At 34.7% G+C, this 17,753-nt stretch overlaps 1 protein-coding gene across 2 annotated transcripts in view; it reads right to left on the reverse strand.

The window, feature by feature from the left end:
• Sos (Son of sevenless guanine nucleotide exchange factor) overlaps positions 1-17,753 on the reverse strand; it is a 530,159-nt gene that overhangs the window by 40,551 nt on the left and 471,855 nt on the right. For both annotated transcript variants that reach the window (XM_089247363.1, XM_089247362.1), the window contains 2 exons: positions 10,726-10,895; positions 7,101-7,217 (listed from right to left, as the gene is read on the reverse strand). In XM_089247363.1, the coding sequence (XP_089103489.1) occupies positions 7,101-7,217; positions 10,726-10,895 (287 nt within the window). The remainder of the gene's footprint in view (positions 1-7,100; positions 7,218-10,725; positions 10,896-17,753) is intronic.

Consider the following 17,753-nt stretch of genomic DNA (forward strand, 5'->3'; position numbering starts at 1 on the left):
CTTATAACTCGGCCTTACATTCAGAGCCGCAACTGGGGTAGAGCAGGCGGGCTTGGTTTGAGGGGGGGGGGGGTAAATTTCACCCTTTCCCCTCTCCTTCAATCAACATAACAAGCAGGGCCGCAACTAGATGTTTGGTCACCAGAGGCAAGTGCACATTTTAGCACCATCTTGTAATGTTGAAGGAGAGGTTTGGGAATAAAATTTGCGCCCCCTCTGGTCCAGCGCCCTGGGCACGAGACCCCTCCCCCTCCAGTTGCGACCCTGATTACAAGGGAATGCCAGAATATGTACTTGCTTGGCTGACCAAGCATCGGTTGCGGTTCTGCCCACATTACTTGTTGAACATAGAACAGGGCCTGATTTCCGCATGGGGAAGTGAAGCATTTGCTCTGGGACAGGACCGGAAATAGATGCTTGATCAGTCGGAGCAAGCAAGTATTTTGGCGTCCCCTTGTAATGTCGAAAGAAAGGTTAGAGGATAAAATTTAGCCCAGGATCTGGAGCACCAGACCCACCCGTTCCCCTCCGGGTTACGGCCCTGACCGGCAGCTCCAACATTTAAATAACATGCGTTCACTGATTAACAAAACGTCTTTGATCCAGGTTACGGATACCCCCATGTCTGATTTGGTCCCCGACATGGATGTTCAAACTCTTCGGTTTGCGGGCCATATGACAATGAAACCCAGGATAAAATTCATTTCATGTGAAAAAAAATTTCATAATAAGAAATGTTTAATTCATGCTTGAATAATTTCTGCATAGTTACTACTGCATCACAATCATTAGTGCATTATATAACATAATTCGATTTCACATACGTGTTACCCAGGCGTGTACTTTTTAGCTGCAGGCCACAAACTCTCTCTGATACAATTATCGTGTTGTAAGCACTAGGTACTTCCTTAACAACACTTTTTCGCAAGCCGTATGGAATCTCTTGTCATCCCACCACTGTAGGTGGTTGTCCCGTATATACGGGACTCTAGCCCTTATCCGGGAGGGGCAGTGGATGTTGCATTGTATATTTATTAATTATGGGGGGGGGGACTCAGCCCCCTCGCAAAATTTATTAGGGAGGGATTGAACAGCCTCAACCCCAGGTTCCAGTGCCTATGTCCCGGGGGCAGGACTGGGTTTAATCATTCAGCGGTCTGGTGCAAGAACAGTTTTGCGGTCCTAGTGATAGGGGGTTAGGCCCTGAGGTTAACTAATTTTTGCTCTATAAATCCCCCGAAATTTCTTTTAGGGGGTGGGGGAGGGTCTTCGAATTTAGATCCGTAAAAAATCTTTCCGAGGAGGAGGCTCCAGTAAGTAGGGTCGTTCTAGCGCATAGGCAGTGCAGGTGGTTACAAAGCTTCACGTTTACGAGAAATATGTAAAAAATTTTAATGTCTAACAGGGCTGCAATTAGGGGGTGCAGGCAGGTCTGGTACCCCGGGCGCTGTACTAGAGGGGGCGCCAAAATTCATGCTTACCCCGGCCTGGGCCGTCTTAAGAGTATCATGGGCCCATGGGCCAAGTGGTTTTTCGGAGGCCCTACCTGGTAAATCCTAGAAAATTTCAACCAGATCTCATTTTTGTGAGGCTCCCGGGCTGTGTCAGGGTGGGCCCATGCGTTAAGACGGCACTGGCCCCAGCTGACCAAGCATCTAGTTGCGGCCCTGATGTCTAATAATGTGAAATAAGATTTTGAATCTGGATGAGACTGGCGCTATGAGTCTGATAGGGTAAGTCCCTTGCACAGAGGGCTCATCACAGTGTTAAGGATCAGCAGAATATTTGCGGTACAAAAAGCAATGGCATCTCAAGATGATGTGGCTCACCATTTAGGAATCACAGCCCTGTCACTGTCTTCAATATAATCCCTAACATATCTCGCGGCACTGCCGTACTCGGAGGGAAGAGCAGAATCGTCTTAAGAGCATCTTGGGGTCCCCGGGAAAATTGTTTTTTTTTTAAAACCTCCCTACCTAACTAGAAATGGTTACACAGTGCCGCAACTAGATGATTGGTCAGTCGGGGCAAGCACGCATTTTAGTGACTCCTTTTAATATACAAGGAGAGGTTAAATGTTGAAATTTTCGCCCCTTCTGGTTCAGCGCCCAGGGCACCAGACATGACTGCTCTCTCCTCCTTGTGGCCCCTGTGATTGCTTATCAATTTGCATGCCTAATCTCGAACGATATACCATTATCATGAGGGCCACCTCTGCGTGAGACCCCCCAGGCCATGTCTGGGTGGACCCATGCGTTAAGCCTACACTAGGAAAGAGCTTGATTACTTTTTTTAATGCAGTTAAAAAACGAACGAAAACCCCTTCCTCTTGTTATTGCCCCTTACCCACGGTCCCGTGGCATCCTGTTTGGGAATCAATTTCACTATATTATAACTGTTTAAAAAGTTCAGGTGTGGGCGAGTTCAAAAAAAAAAAAATTAATAATAATAAAAAAAAATTAATAATAATTTACCAAGAAATTTTTCATCTTTCCCATTGTACGATTTTTAGGCTGAAAAATTAAAATAATATGTACCATAATGGTGAGATAAACCAATTAGTTATTCTTGGAAATGCTTTGAAAAATGAAAAGGTAATGAATATATTCTCGCGGCCCAGTACGATTGATGTCATGGTGTGGTACCGGGCTGCAGCTTGGCAGTTGAGAAACACTGTTTTAGACGACAACTTCATGGTGATAATCAAAAAAGTCTTTGAAAAGTCATTTATGTTTTTTTTCACAAATTATCCCTCACACTGCCAGAAGTCATGAAAAATGGAAAAAACAAGCGTCGAACCATTTCTCATTTGACTAGGATGTTTTTTGTTTAATACATGTTTCTCTGTCCGTATTTGTTTATTTAAACTTATGTTGAGCTTTGAATTTTAATTTTGGTAATAGCATTGGAATAAACAATTCTGTATTCTGATTTTTTTTTGCGGTATAAACTTCAGATAACAAAGCTATGCCATTATTGCATTTATTATTATTTGTTGTTTTATTTTACAAATTTTATTTTCTCAGCGACTTTTTTTTTGTACTTTTCAAGTTCATCGATGACACTATTGATTGATGCCTTTTAACCCTTTACACGGCAGAATAGCAATAAGCTTCCTTATAATTTTCACCAGTAAATGAGTATATAAAGTAATGAAAGAGTAATGGGTATGGAGAAGTTTTTTCAAAGTGTGCATCACGGTTTCTAGAGGCATTGTCAACCTTTATGTGCGGTGTTGTGACGACATGGGCAGAGGGACGTGGAGGGTGGGTGCCCCCCCCCAGAGTCAATATATATATATATATATGAATTGACATCATCATCATTGTGCCCCCCCCAGACTTCCAAGTCTATCTCCGCCTATGCATGGAGAGCTTGAGATATTGATTTGTGCACCTATTTATGCTTTGAAGGAGTTATTTTATACAGGAAAATATCTATTAATCTATCCTGAACAGCAGCTGATGAATCATGAATTAGGCAAGGAAGCCGTGGTTGACAAAAGTTAGTGAAACATTGGTATAGGGAAAAGTGTTCCACTGAGAGAGGGATTCACGTTACAAAATATTTGGGCTTGCCAATGCTAAAATAAGGAGGCGAGTTATATCTTGTTAATGCCACTTCAAAGGGTTGAGATTCGTCTGAAATCAGCGATAAAATGTACTGTCTCAAGTCTATTGCTGTGTGACTACTGTTGCAGTATTCAGATTCTATGATTCTCATTTTATTCTCATGCTTAATAGACACATAGGGTGTATGGGAAAGTCCCTTGGACCTAAAATGATTTGCAAACAAAAAGAGCTACAGCAATGCAACTTCTTACAAGGAAAGGGTTCCACGGATATGTCTCCAAAATTTTAATTAAAAAAAACACTTGCAGTGCAATATTTGAGCTATGTTCAAATGATTTTAGCGCAAATCAGTTTTCACTGTAATAGCAACAATCTTTGTAACCAAAATTTCTTGTATGTCCTACCATACCAAACTAACGTGTTGGAAAATACTCCTCTTTTCTGCTTCCTCAAGTGTGGAAGTTCTCACGTGCTTTTATAACTTTTTTTTCTCTTCTTTTTTGTACACACATATGGTATTATTTGTATTATATTTATTTGTGTTATTATTATTGTGCCGTTATTATTTGTATTGTTCTTTGCCCTTCTGTATTGCAACGTGCTATTTATGTTTGTTTTTTACTTTTTGCTTCACTCCACTGTAATTGGGCATACGCCTGTTATGTGAGTTTATATATATATAAATAAATTATAAACGAAAGCAAATATGTCCCGGTATTCCTGTTTATACAAAAATATGTTTGTTTTTTTTAATATTTATTTTCAAATACGTTTTCAATTGTTTATATCTTTCAAGGGGGTTGCCCCCGGAGTACGCCTATGCAAGTACCCACTCGTCAAAAATAATTCTGACGCCCGATTATTAAGGTGTTTATTCTGAAATAATTTCTATCAGAAATTAGGAAATTATTTCTTTTATTGATTTATAAGATATCTCTTACTAATTTTGAAATTGTGTTTCAAAAATTCTAGAATTATTTTTCAGTAATTCAGAATTTTTGCCAATTCTGGAATTATTCTTTTATTTATTCTAGAATAATTTCTTTTCTCAATTCCAAAATATGTCTTTCATGAATTATAAAATTAATCATTTTTCAATGATGTCAACCATTTTCAAAAAATTATCGGCGGACCACGCCGAAAAGCTTTGAGAGCCAAATCGGGTCATACATTGAATTTCTTTTGAAAAATAATAGTATAAGAACTAATCTAGTAGTCACCGCACCCTTTGGCACGTGTACTTTAGTCCACTCTCATGTTATTTCTCAAATGCTATCAATTGGGTTATTTATTATTATCTATTATTATTACTATGCATTTTTATGTCTTTTTATAATTACTAAATTCAGTCAACTTAAATTTTATTTCTAAGCAAAGAAAAAGGCCTAGTGAAGCTTTAAAAGAGGGAAAAAACAATTTTTTGTTTTTGATTGTCTTCTTGTATAATAGTAATTACAAGATTTGATTCAAAAAGTTTGTTCTTTCTGTTGAAAAATTTCTGTTCAAAATAATCTGATGGAAAATCACTCGTATACAGGGGCTTGAAAAATCCCAGGCACTAGGTCATCGTGGCGACTAAGTGAAATTGGCTTTAAGGCCTAATATTTTTATGTACGACAACTGATAACTAAATTGAAGTCTCAGGACAGTACAGAGTTATCGAAAATTGTATCGACTTGTCTACTAGCATGGAAGGGTTCCTGGACAAATCAGAATACAAATTTTTGGATGGATTTTGTCGGGGAAAAAAATCTTGTTGCCTCTAATATTCTGTTCGCACCTAAATTGTTTTTTGTCTAAATTGTAATTGTCAAGCCCTGCTCACATATATGCACTCATGTATTTGAGCATATGTATAACATTAATAGGCCTACATATACTGTTTGCAGACTCAGGGACATGCACAGAACCAAACTTTGTGGGAGGGTATGTCTCCCAGAGGAATTTTGAATCGTTAACCTTTAAAAAGGATTTAAAATAAACTGCAAAAAGAAAATGCATATAAATGTTATACGCAACTTCTGTTGATATTTTAATTTATTCAATAAGAAAAATACTTTTAAATTTTTGGTCATCTTGAGGCAGACACCCATAGATTTACCATATTTTACTGAGGTAAAAATCCAAGTTCTTCCACCTTCGTAGGTTGAATTACCCATTATCTCTGAAATCAAATACAGATTCGGGACAAAAAAAACAGTCTAGTTCGAAAAAGGACACATGGTCAATGGTAATTTGGTTCCCTTTGCCTGACCTGCTTGTTCAGTGTGTTGCTCTCATGCAAGTAATATAGTTTCTCCTTTTTCATTATGCTGAATTAATCTTGTTAACCAATGTAAATAGTTTTCTAAAATTAAACTACCTTAAATTATCTACTATTATCTTATTCTTTAATTGGAGTCAGAATATACACCATCCACAATGAGTGCCATCTTACATCACAGTGGTGACTAGGATAACAATGCAACAGCACAGTAAGTGACTAGGATAACAATGCAACAGCACAGTACGTGACTAGGATAACAATGCAACAGCACAGTACGTGACTAGGATAACAATGCAACAGCACAGTAAGTGACTTTTAAATGTTTCTCATCTTGTTTCTAAAACCACACTAGTTTCGTTGACGCATATTAAACTCTCAGCATATTAAACAGTTTCAAGAGTGGCTGTTAAGCCAATTATGGCGTTATAATATTGAGCTATCATCCTCAGCTCGATAAGGGCACCCATATCTTCATGACCGCGATGAAAAAACCTTTACAGCAAGCATACGATGGACCGTTCAAAGTGTACAAATGTTCTGAGAAACATTTCACAATCGACCAAGGTACTACGGAAGCCACAATTGGTGTAGACAGGATAAAACCCGCCTTCACATTTCTAGACACATTGACGATACCAAGTCATACTCAAACTATCACAACAATACGCTCTGGTAGGAGCATGCTTTTCAACCCTAAGTACAGCTACTCGTATGTATAATCAGAAATCATACCGTTGATACTTGGTGGGGGGAATAGTGTGATGTATCTAGTGCATCCCAGAAGCACCCAATGCAGACAGATCCAGTGTTGCCAGGAAGAAGCAGAAAAAGAGATATGAATCTAGCAACACTGGGAGTTAATATACTTGGCCAGACCACTCGATTCTGATATAGGATGCTCTTCCGCCTCTCTACTTAAAAATATGTAATCATTCTGATAATTATATTTCGCCGATGAAACTAAATTGGTTCTACAGTCCAACTCTTATAACAAATACGGATAATACAAATTCTCACGTATAAAAGAAGTTTTTTCTCATTTCCTGTGAGTTTCATATCACTTATCAACCTGGTAAAGATATAACAAAGTTTGCAAATAATGAATATTTTAGCTGTTTTTCAGACTTTGAAAAGCGGGTATTTGTAAGCTGTATTTTGTTTTGGCCAATATTACTAAAATATTTTGCAATTTCTCAAAAACAAAAAAAAAACATCTTTGATGAAGTGGTGAAGAACAAATAAAAAATATTTAAACTACTTACAAATTTTGGTGGCTGTTTACAACTACGTGGTTCGATTTCCAAAGACTTGGTATACAAGTAGTCATTGAAAGCTTTTTCAGAAAGCCCTTCTAAAGGGTCCAAATTTTCCAAGAATTTCTGCGAAAAAAAAAATCATGCATGCTATCAATTTGAATGCTTCAGAAATGTATTCTTCAAAATAATCCTATGTGAATTTAATTTCTTACGTAGAGACCAGAACTGCTAACAGTTAAAAAAACTCTTTCTAACAAAAGAGGTGAAAATCATTTGTAATATCAACTGGTTACCAGAAATCCTTTATAATAAAATTTATTGTAAAAAAATATTAATTCAAAAAAATTTCTTTTGAAACAATAATTGCACTAATACAAACACAAAGGCCACAACAGGCAAAATGCCTGGTGAGATGGCTGAAAGAAAGGAGCCCATAAAAAATATGGATATCTAACATCACCAAAATACAGCAACCCAATATAAAAGCATATATCATGAAAGAAAAAACTAATAATTAATACTATATATACACTAGAAGATTATGGTTGTCTTAAGTACAGATAGCTTCTCAATTTATTCTACTGTGTTTATTGTACTTCTTTTTAAGCATGTCAATTGTGTTCGCATTTGCAACCCCTAGGGGTAAGCTATTCTATTTATTAATAACCTTATTAAAGAAAAAATGCCCTGCGACACCACAACCTAGAACTGTCCCTTACTAAATGATTCTTTCTTTCAAACCGAGCACAACTCAGGTCTATCACCAACTTCTAAATAAATAAAAATAATATAAAATAATAAATTAAATTAAATAATTTATTATTAAATAAATTAAAATAAAATGTTTATTAATGTAATTAATACTATTCCCATATTAATTAATCAATAAATATTTCTTACATTTTTAAAAAACCAACGTTTGCAATTTAATTATTTTTTCCTTAACTCAATGGATTACTTTGTGTTTGAAAAAATATAAAGATGTTTTCTCCAGTTACTTTCAGTATGCTTAATTAGGAAGCTATTTTGCAAAAACTGTAATAAAAAAAATACTTGAATATAATGTATTCAATGAAGCATAAATAATGCAGATTAATTAGCAATGATTTATGATATACAATGTGATTATAACTAAGGTTCTGATTTCAAAACACTGTAAAAAAAAGGAACGATTGTCAGAATGGCTTGAAAACTGACATGAATATTCCTGAAGAAATGGAATTTTATTAAGTAAAAGGGGAAAAAAATACTTAAAAATGTAAAATTAATGACATCCAACACGTGGGAAATTTGCTCGGAGAATGGAAACAATAGCCAGTCATGGCAAAATGATAACTTAATTATAGCATTACACAATTTTATAATTCATGGAAAAATCACAAAAATAGAGTGGAGTAATTGAAAAAATAACTACAACTTACTCAAGAAATGCTAAATATGTTGTCCACTGTGTTCTGGCTATGAGGTGAAAGCACAAAAATTCTTGTTCAACAACAGATAAGAGTATGCGATGGTCATGATGTGGATGTGCTTGCATTAACCTTTATTAAACCACAAACGTGCCCCACGTTAATATTCCTGAGGAACTTCTGACATATAGAGGATGCGCTGAAGCTTGCAATTCACCAAAGTTTGCAATCCGACCTCAGACCACTGTTCATATCATTTTGAGGTACCACCCACAGCCAGAAGTTGCAAAGGTTCAGGTCAAGTGAACTGACGGCTGGCCAGGTGTCGTGCTATCCTGTTATTGTCAAAATGGGTATTCAGCAGCTGCTTTGCTGGTATGGCAATGTGCATCTTGATAAAAGTTGTGCTATCCACACACTGATGCTGTTGAAATGCCAAGATGATGTGATTGCACAACATAAATTATAGGCCTACTGCTGGCCAAGTACAGCATCATCTACTTGCACATTTTGTACTACTCGTACTTTTTTTCCCTTTTCTTTTGTCAAAGAAACTTCCATTGCTTCAGGAGTATCTATGCAAATTTTCAAGTCATTCTGACCAGTACTTATTGTATAATTTTAGAATCAAAACTTCAATTATAATCACCCTGTTTATAGCTGATTATTTTTCATAAATCTGTTACTACTACTATACAGTAGAACCCTGATTAACTGGGCCTAATAGTGAAAGTATATATATAATATGTTATATTACAATTATGTAAATAAGGTCCTACTACTACTACCCTGAGCCATTGATGACCTCATTGCTCTAGTCGTCGAGATGGTATTATTGATTTGGACACTAAAGGAACTGGCAGTGAAATATTATCTCACAAATTTGTTTATGCTAAAAAGAAAGGTGATTCTAATCATTTTATAGAACAAATCTTTATGCCAGACCTTTTCAAACGAATTTTGTAAGCCTGAAAAAGCCACAGCAGCCATATATTCTAGCTTCTCATAGAGTTTCTATAACTCGAAGTAGCTGTGTTGTTGTTGAGTGTCCTTCCCTGAAACCATGTTGTTCAAGACCCAATGCAGGATTTGTTTTTCATAATTGAAAATTCCTGATGCTACTACTCTCTCAAATAATTTTCCAAGATTGCTCAAAAAGGAAATGAGCCTCCAATTACTTGAAAAATGTAAATATTGTCCAGATTTAGGGATTAATTTAACTATTTCTCTGGCTTCAAATTTGATGAAATTGTAATTTAATTCCAGTAATGTATTAAAAATTTTGGAAAAGTCAAAATATTATCTGGCAAGGATTTTATGGTAAGATTTGAGATAGAATCATAACCTGAAGCTTCTTGAAATTTTAAATGTTTGATAATTCCTTTTAATTCTTCATTTCTGTCTGTTGAGTAGAGAGCAGTTTGTGGTTCAGAAGGTGGATTACCAAATTGCCCTTGAACTCTTTCAACTTGAATGTGTAGTGTGTCTGAGTCCATATAGATGATGATTGTTTGTAAAAAGTTGAGTTTGACTTGTACTGCCAATATGTAAACTATGTCTTATTTCTTGTAATGCTTCTTCCTCAATTTAATTCTTCTCAACAAAATCGCCAGCTATTAGGCGACCGCTGTTCTAGAGCTTGTTTTTACCAGCTAGATGTATGAGTATCTGGATCCATTGGCATACATAAAGGGGGTTTTGGGGTTCTAACCCCCCCCCCCAAGCCGAGATTATAGTGTTATTTCGCAGAAACAATATAACATTTACACAACAATATAACACCCCCCCTTAAGAAGAAAAAAAATTGGACCCCCCCCCCCCCCCCAGAAAATGCTATGTATGAGACAGAGCAATAAGCTGGCCACATCACGTAAGGGAGAACACCCACGAACCACCACACTGTATTGTTACTTGGTGTAAAATAAAAATACCTTCAGCACCTCATCTTCCTTTGAATTCTACATCCAGCTGTTCATCTCAGCCTTTAGTAAATTTTTAATTTTTTTTCATAGTGCTTCTTTGTGTTTTATAGAAATTATATTTTAATTCTGATTGTACCTAGAATGAATTAAATGATTTTTTACAGAAACCTATGAAACAAAAATCTAAATTCTTCTAATGAATGTGATTCTGGAACAAATTTTCACCATTAGCATAGCATCATTGTATCTAAGGACGTACTGTTTTAAATGTTCAAGCTAGAATACAATAAAACTACTTACTCTTATATCTGGAAGAACAGTTAAACAATAAGGCTGATTTTGATATTGCTGGATTTCTGCAGTAATCTCAGCAACTTTTCTTCTTTTGCTGAAATTAACTAAACCTTCAAAATTCGGAAGAAAATCTGGGTTTCCTTCCTCAATATGCAGTATATTTGTCAAGTACATGCCTAAAAAAAAAAATTCCATTTCAAATGACGTCATCGTTTTTTTTTTATATCAAGTGAAAATATTACTTGAAAATGGTTTGAGATAGGACAGGGTGTTAGTGGAGTATTTCATGATCCCCATGGGCTCATCTGTCAGCCTCTCCTTTGGCCTGTTCTCAGACTTCAATTTAGTTATCAGTTATCATACTTAAGATTATTAGGCACCAAAGCTAATTTCTAAGTCACCATGGTGACCTAGCACCTGGGACAGTGCCGTCTTAATGCATGGGCTCATCCGGGCACAGCCCAGGAGCCTTGAGAGGAGAGGGCCTCAGTAAAATGAGTAGTTTAATTTTTTGAGAATTTTCCATGTAGGGCCTCAGAAAAATCACCTTGACTGCAGGCCCATGATGCTCTAAGGGTGACTCTGTGCCTGCAATTTGTCAAGCCCTGCATATAAGTGATTTTTCCATCAGACTATTTCGAACATAAATTTAACAGAAGGAAGGTTCAAATTTTCTGAACCAAATCTTATAATTACTATTATGCATGAAGACACAATCAGAAATGGTCTTTTTTCCTCTCAAAAAAGCTCAACTGCGTCTTTTTCTTAGCTCAGAAATAAAATTGAAGTTGACTGAATTTAGTACTAATAAAAAGACACAAAAATACATAATAAAATTATTAGAAATAAAAAAAAAATTAATAGATAACAAGAATTAACTGAACTAATAGCATTTGATGGGTCCAGGGGGAAAAACAACTTCACAGAAATTTTACGAAAATGAGATAGCAGTGTCTTCTTTTAGCTTTTAAGAAATACTATCCCCATATGCATACATTTTTGGGGCACAACGATTTTGAAGCAGTAAAAATAGCGATAATATTTTGGTTTAATGGGAAAAACCATTATAATTCAAACTTTCAAACTTTTTTTTTTCTCAAAATCTAATTTTTGCTGTAAAGTAGTTTTCCCCATGGACCCTTCATTTAAGAAATAACATGAGAGGTAAATGATTTACATGCACCAAAGGGTGTGGTGACCTACTAGATTAGATCTGATACTATATTTTTCAAAGGTACTTAAATATGGATGGCTCTAAGCCAGGACTCTTCAATGCATGGCCCGATTTGGCCCTCAAAGTTTTTCGGCGTGGCCCGCCAATGATTTTCAGAAAATGGTTGACACTGAAAAACGATTAATTCTAGAATTGATGAAAAACATACTTTTGGCATTGAGAAAAAAAAAAAATTTCGGAATTGATGAAAGACATTATTCTAAAATAAATGAAAGAATAATTCCAGAATTGGCAAAAATTCTGAATTACTAAAAGAAATAATTACAGAATTTTAATAAATAACATCTTAATTATTGTAAGAGAAATAAATGATTTCCAGATGTTTTGAGAAGAAAAATAATTTTAGAATTACCAAAATAAATAGTTAAAGAATCATTTAAAGTGGTTTCAGATAATAATTAATTTTGTAATTAACTAATTTAATCAGCAATTAATCAGACATTTTCAGAATTAGTGAAAAAAAATTACTTCAGAACTAATTAAAATTAATAATTATTAAAAGAAATAATTTCAGAACAGATAAGTCTTCAATTACTTTTCTCCAGGTTTAATTCGGAGCCCTATTCGCCTCTTCTATTAATATGTCATGATATTACATGATTTGGTGGCCCGCGGGTTTCCTAGAAAGTTTAAATTTGACATGCCGCGTTTAAAGGTCAAGTTCCCTGTTGTAAGCTGATACCTCCAGCAATACGGAACCACCAGATCAACACTTTGCCAAAAAAGCCCATGTTTTGAGACAGCCTTGAATAGAACCAGGGCAATTAGAGAACAACACCATCTGTGTAGTGAAGCTCACTAAACTCGAGATCCCAGGAGTCCTGAGACCAACAAATTTATAAAAATTTTGTTCACTATAAATTTGCTGAGTTAAATAAGTAGCGAGTGTCTTGCTCCTCGAGAAGTGGGAAGCGCCTAATGATAAGACAAGGGAACATGAGAAAATATTGTTTGGGGGGGGGGGAAGTACATGGCCAAAAAAAAGACACTGATATTTCTACATGCTGTGATTCCTAAATTTTTTTTAGTTCACAATGTTGTTTGTGTATCAAAATTTTCTCTAGTGTAGGGTGGTGAAATCCCAAGCACCAGATCATCATGGTGACAAGAAAATTGATATCAGTACTTAAAATTTTACATAAATAGAAATAAAAGGCCACAACAGACGAAATCCCAAACGAGGTGATTGAGAAAAATTGTGCATCATTGCTAAACTGAAGTGTATGACAATTTTTTTTATTTTATAACAACACATGGAAAGGGTCATAAAATCCCGGAAAGTTAAAATATATATATATATATATTTTAACTTTCCGGGATTTTATGACCCTTTCCATGTGTTGTTATAAATAAATAAATAAATATATATATATATATTTTTAGGACTGTTCTTTCTTGAGGAAAAACATGTTTGGCTCCTAAGAAACTTGGCTGAATTTTTCTTTATTTGTCCAGCCATGCTCTCATTGAAATATCATTAAAAATATTATTAAAATATTTAACCACAACGAAGAAGTTTGAGATTTCTTTGATCAAATTTTAAAAGAATTTTTTTTTTTTAATTACGAAAGAAGTACAGTATTTATGAATGGATCTCAAATCTTTTAAGAGCAGAACAGTTTCCTTCATTTTGAATCAATTTCTATTTAATTACATTGATATCAGTACTACAGCTATAGAAGAGCATATCATTCTTTTTGCCAGAACCTGGTTCTGTTTATATAGCACATGCGACCAGGGATGCAACTGTGGGAGAAGATGTAAAGGGTTTTTTTTGAGGCACTTCGTAAGTCTGGCTCAAGGGCGCGGTCGGTGCGCCCACCATTAAATCTGCCTCTGCTTATCACTTGCATGCAAGTTAACCAAGTGTTTATCAGCCTGATGACCAATTTTCATTTGATTTGAAAAATACTGTGTTAAAGAAATGTCGAATTGAATTGCAAGAATTCAAGACCTTTTCACAAATTGTTCTCCTTTCAATCATTTTTGGGCCATGGTATTTTGTTAACATTCAAATAAAGTTAGAAAATATATATATACAGTCAAACCTCGTTAGTGCGTCACCCGGTTAACACGTCACTCCGCTTACCGGGTCATTTTTTGGAACTCCCAATTGGAATTGGCACAGCTATGGCTTACTCCGCTTAACGAATCACTCCGCTTACTAAGTCATATTTTTGCTCTCCCAAGAGTAACTCATTAACGAGGTTTGACTGTATATATATATATATTGCACAGATTTCATTCTTAGATACAATGTAATTTTCAACAAAAATTGTACATCATAAATTTCGATCAGATGATTTTTTCAAAATAATTTCCTTCTATTGTGGGTAATAAATTCAAAATATGTTTACCTGCTTAAACCTTGACCGGAAACAAAAATGTTTTCTCTCGCTGTATGCAAGCCAGCAAAGCTGCATTAATTAATTAATTTATTTATTTAAATACAAACTACAGGCAAAAGCCCCGTTGCAGTTTGCATATAAGAATACAAGAAAAACATGTATATACAAAATTCAAAGTTTAAAAATATGCATCATCAGCATTACTGCATCTCAGAAATCGGTACAATGGAGAATTTTTCTAAACATCAGAAAGATATGGAGGGACATAAAAAAGATTACGGCATCTAAGATTAATTTGTGGGCAATAAAAAGTAATAAAGTTTAGAATATCAGTTGCATCAATATCAGAGTGAAGAATTTTTACAAAAAACAGAGTAAGGACCCTGAGACGGTGAGTTTCAAGGGAATCATAATTGAACAATGAGTGAAGTATTTCGTTTATCAAGTAGTGATTGTATGACTGATGTTTCTTAAAATATACATAGCGTAAAAACCTGTTTTGAACATGTTCAATTTTAACTATATTAAATAAGCAATGTGGATTTCAAATTATGCTACAGTATTCCAAAACAGATCAAACAAAATAGTTTCAACATTGTGAAAAAGCTTACTATTACGAATTACTTAAATTAAGCTTACTATTAATAGCATAATAAGCCTCTTAATAGTATAATTAACTTTCAAGTGGTTTTGCAAGTCAGTTTCTACATGGCACTTTTACATTTTCATTTCAAATAAAGTTGAAAAAAATCAACAAAAATGATGATGAAAAAAATCAACAAAAATACGGCTAGGACAAACAACAAATGTAACTTAAGCGATGCTCCAACAAAGGAATTTGGCCCTTGGAAGAACCTTTTAAAAATTAAATAAAATAATGGATGAATTTCAAGTATGAAAATGAAACAATGAGTAAGCACAAGGGGCAATAAAAAAGAATGGTAGTAGAGGAAAATACACTCGCCTCAGTTGCCCGAGCATAGTTATGGCCCTACCTTGAACCCGTAAAGTTCTTCCTTGAAGAAAAGAGAAACATCCACAGTGGAATAGCGAAAGAGACTGAGGTCAGTTTTTTTTAACTTTTAGTGTAAAAAGTACCCCGTGCGAAAGTGAAAAACTTTGTGAAACCCATTGGCATGACATAAATAGTGTATAGAAATACAGAGAGTATAAAAAACTTGAAGATTTGCTGAAACAAAAAATCAAATTCCTCAAAAGATATATATTTTCAAAATGAATTTCTTAAATGTGATAAAAACAATCCAGATTAGTGAACTTAAGAAAAATTGGTCATGAATTGTTTTATGATGAATTGCTAAATGATGTTAAATTGGCTGAGGTTTTTAATGATTTTGTCATCAATACAGTTGAAACATTTCTCTCAATCTAAATGTAAATATGGATTCTATTCTCATAGATTCACATTTTCATTCCAAAGAAGATTCAATGGTATTTAGCCAAATAAGTGAAAAAATTTACGAATAACAGTATAGTTTGTATAATAATAAAGCGAGTGGTTATGATGGTATTACTGAAAAGATGTTAAAAATAGTGTAGAAATATCATTCCATTCAAAAACATAGATTTTTGCTCTATCTTGTAATTTGCACTCCTACGTAATAAGGTAAATTTGTGGAAAAATTAAAATATGCAATCGTGTGTAAAACCCATCTATAAGATCTGAAATAAAAATGATTTAACAAATTTTTGCCCATATTTTCAAAAGTAATTGAATCAGTCATGAGAAATCAAATTGTTGGTTTTGTTGACAGAGTCATTTCCGAGTTCATGTTTTCGTTTCTGAAAAAATATGAATACAGAAAAGGCCAATCGGAAAATTTTTGAACATATCTATACAGGAAATAAAACAAAATAATAAAAACTTAACGATTTTCTTAGATATAAAGAAAGTATTTGAGAGCATTTGATTATGATATATTAAAGAAAAAATTCTGCAGGTTTAAGAGGGAAAATCTATAACTGGCTAGCAAGGTCTTGAAAATAGAAAGCAAGCTGTTAGAATAAATAATATTATAAGTGATTACAAGATAAGAAAAAATTCCCCAGGAATCAAATTTAGGACCACTGGCATTTTTAGTACATATAAACGATATTCATTCTTTGTAACTGCATAGGAAAATAGTCACATTTGCTGATGATGCTGCATTGAACAGCTTCAAACGATCAAGTATTAAAGCAATATACAAAAAAAGACTTGAAAAAAATTCAATATTCGCTCTATAAAAATAAACTTCAGTTATACGTCACAAAAACAAAATACATAAAAACTGCTTTTCAAAGCTATGATGTTGATCATTTATTTCACCACCCATGACCCCAAATCCTGGATCAGGGCCCCTAGGCTGGGATCTTTTGCTTGGCCCTGGTCAGACTGTTCACGGACCCTTCTGTACTTAATTTACAGCATAAAAAAGCAAAAAATGACAAGAATTGTCTCAGGCTCCAGGGTTAGAGCCCTGTCAGCTCCAACCTTGTGCAGGCCATGATTACACCCAAACAGGGAAGCCAGAACATATCTGCTCAGGTTGCTAAAGCAATACCAATCATTTGAATGGTATTGATCAGCAATACCACAATTACCATTTGAACATAGCTCAAATATTGCACTAAAAGCGCCTTTTTTAAAAAATTCAAATTTTTGAAAACATATCCATGGGACCCTTTCCTTGTAAGGAGTTGCATTGCTGTAGCTCTTTTTGTTTGCAAATCATTTCAGGTCCACGGGACTTTCCCATACACTCTATATGTCTATTAAGCATGAGAATAAAATGATCACCATAGAATCTGAATACTGTAACAGTAGTCACACAGCAATATACTTGAGACAGTACATTTTATCGCTGATTTCAGACGAATCTCAACCCTTTGAAGTGGCATTCACAAGATATCTCGCCTCCTTATTTTAGCATTGGCCAGGGTTGTTTGGTTTAAACCTTGGTTTTAACCAACTGGTTTTTTTCAAAAAATCAGATAAAAGTGGCCTAAATATCATTTTTTTCCCTGAAAAATATATTTGTTCATTATTAGCCAAAATGTTTCATTTTTACCTCATTTTATATCCTTGGGGTACATTCTGACGGTATATCTTTAAATGACATAAGATTTTATGAGTGGTTTTTTCAAAAAGTCTCATAAAAGTGGCCAGAATATATATATATTTTTCATATGAAGTATCTTAGTCATTTAAAGTTATATATAACAGCCAAAACTTCTCATTCTTACAACATTTTCTAACCTTTGGCTACATTCTGATGCTCTCTCTATCTTAAGCAAATTCATGAATAATCATCACACATCTAAATGTAGTGGTGTATTATCTCACATGGTTTCTTTTTCCCTTCACAAAGAAGCAGCTGCAGTAGTGACACCATCATGCTAGGAGCAGGTGGTCCTATAATCCAATAAAGACACCAGCTGTCCTTAAAGGACAA

Source organism: Pholcus phalangioides, unplaced genomic scaffold (assembly GCF_987345545.1).
Source record: "Pholcus phalangioides strain wild (caught in Gottingen) unplaced genomic scaffold, Ppha-v1.0 ptg000003l_1, whole genome shotgun sequence".
Lineage (NCBI taxonomy): Eukaryota > Metazoa > Arthropoda > Arachnida > Araneae > Pholcidae > Pholcus > Pholcus phalangioides.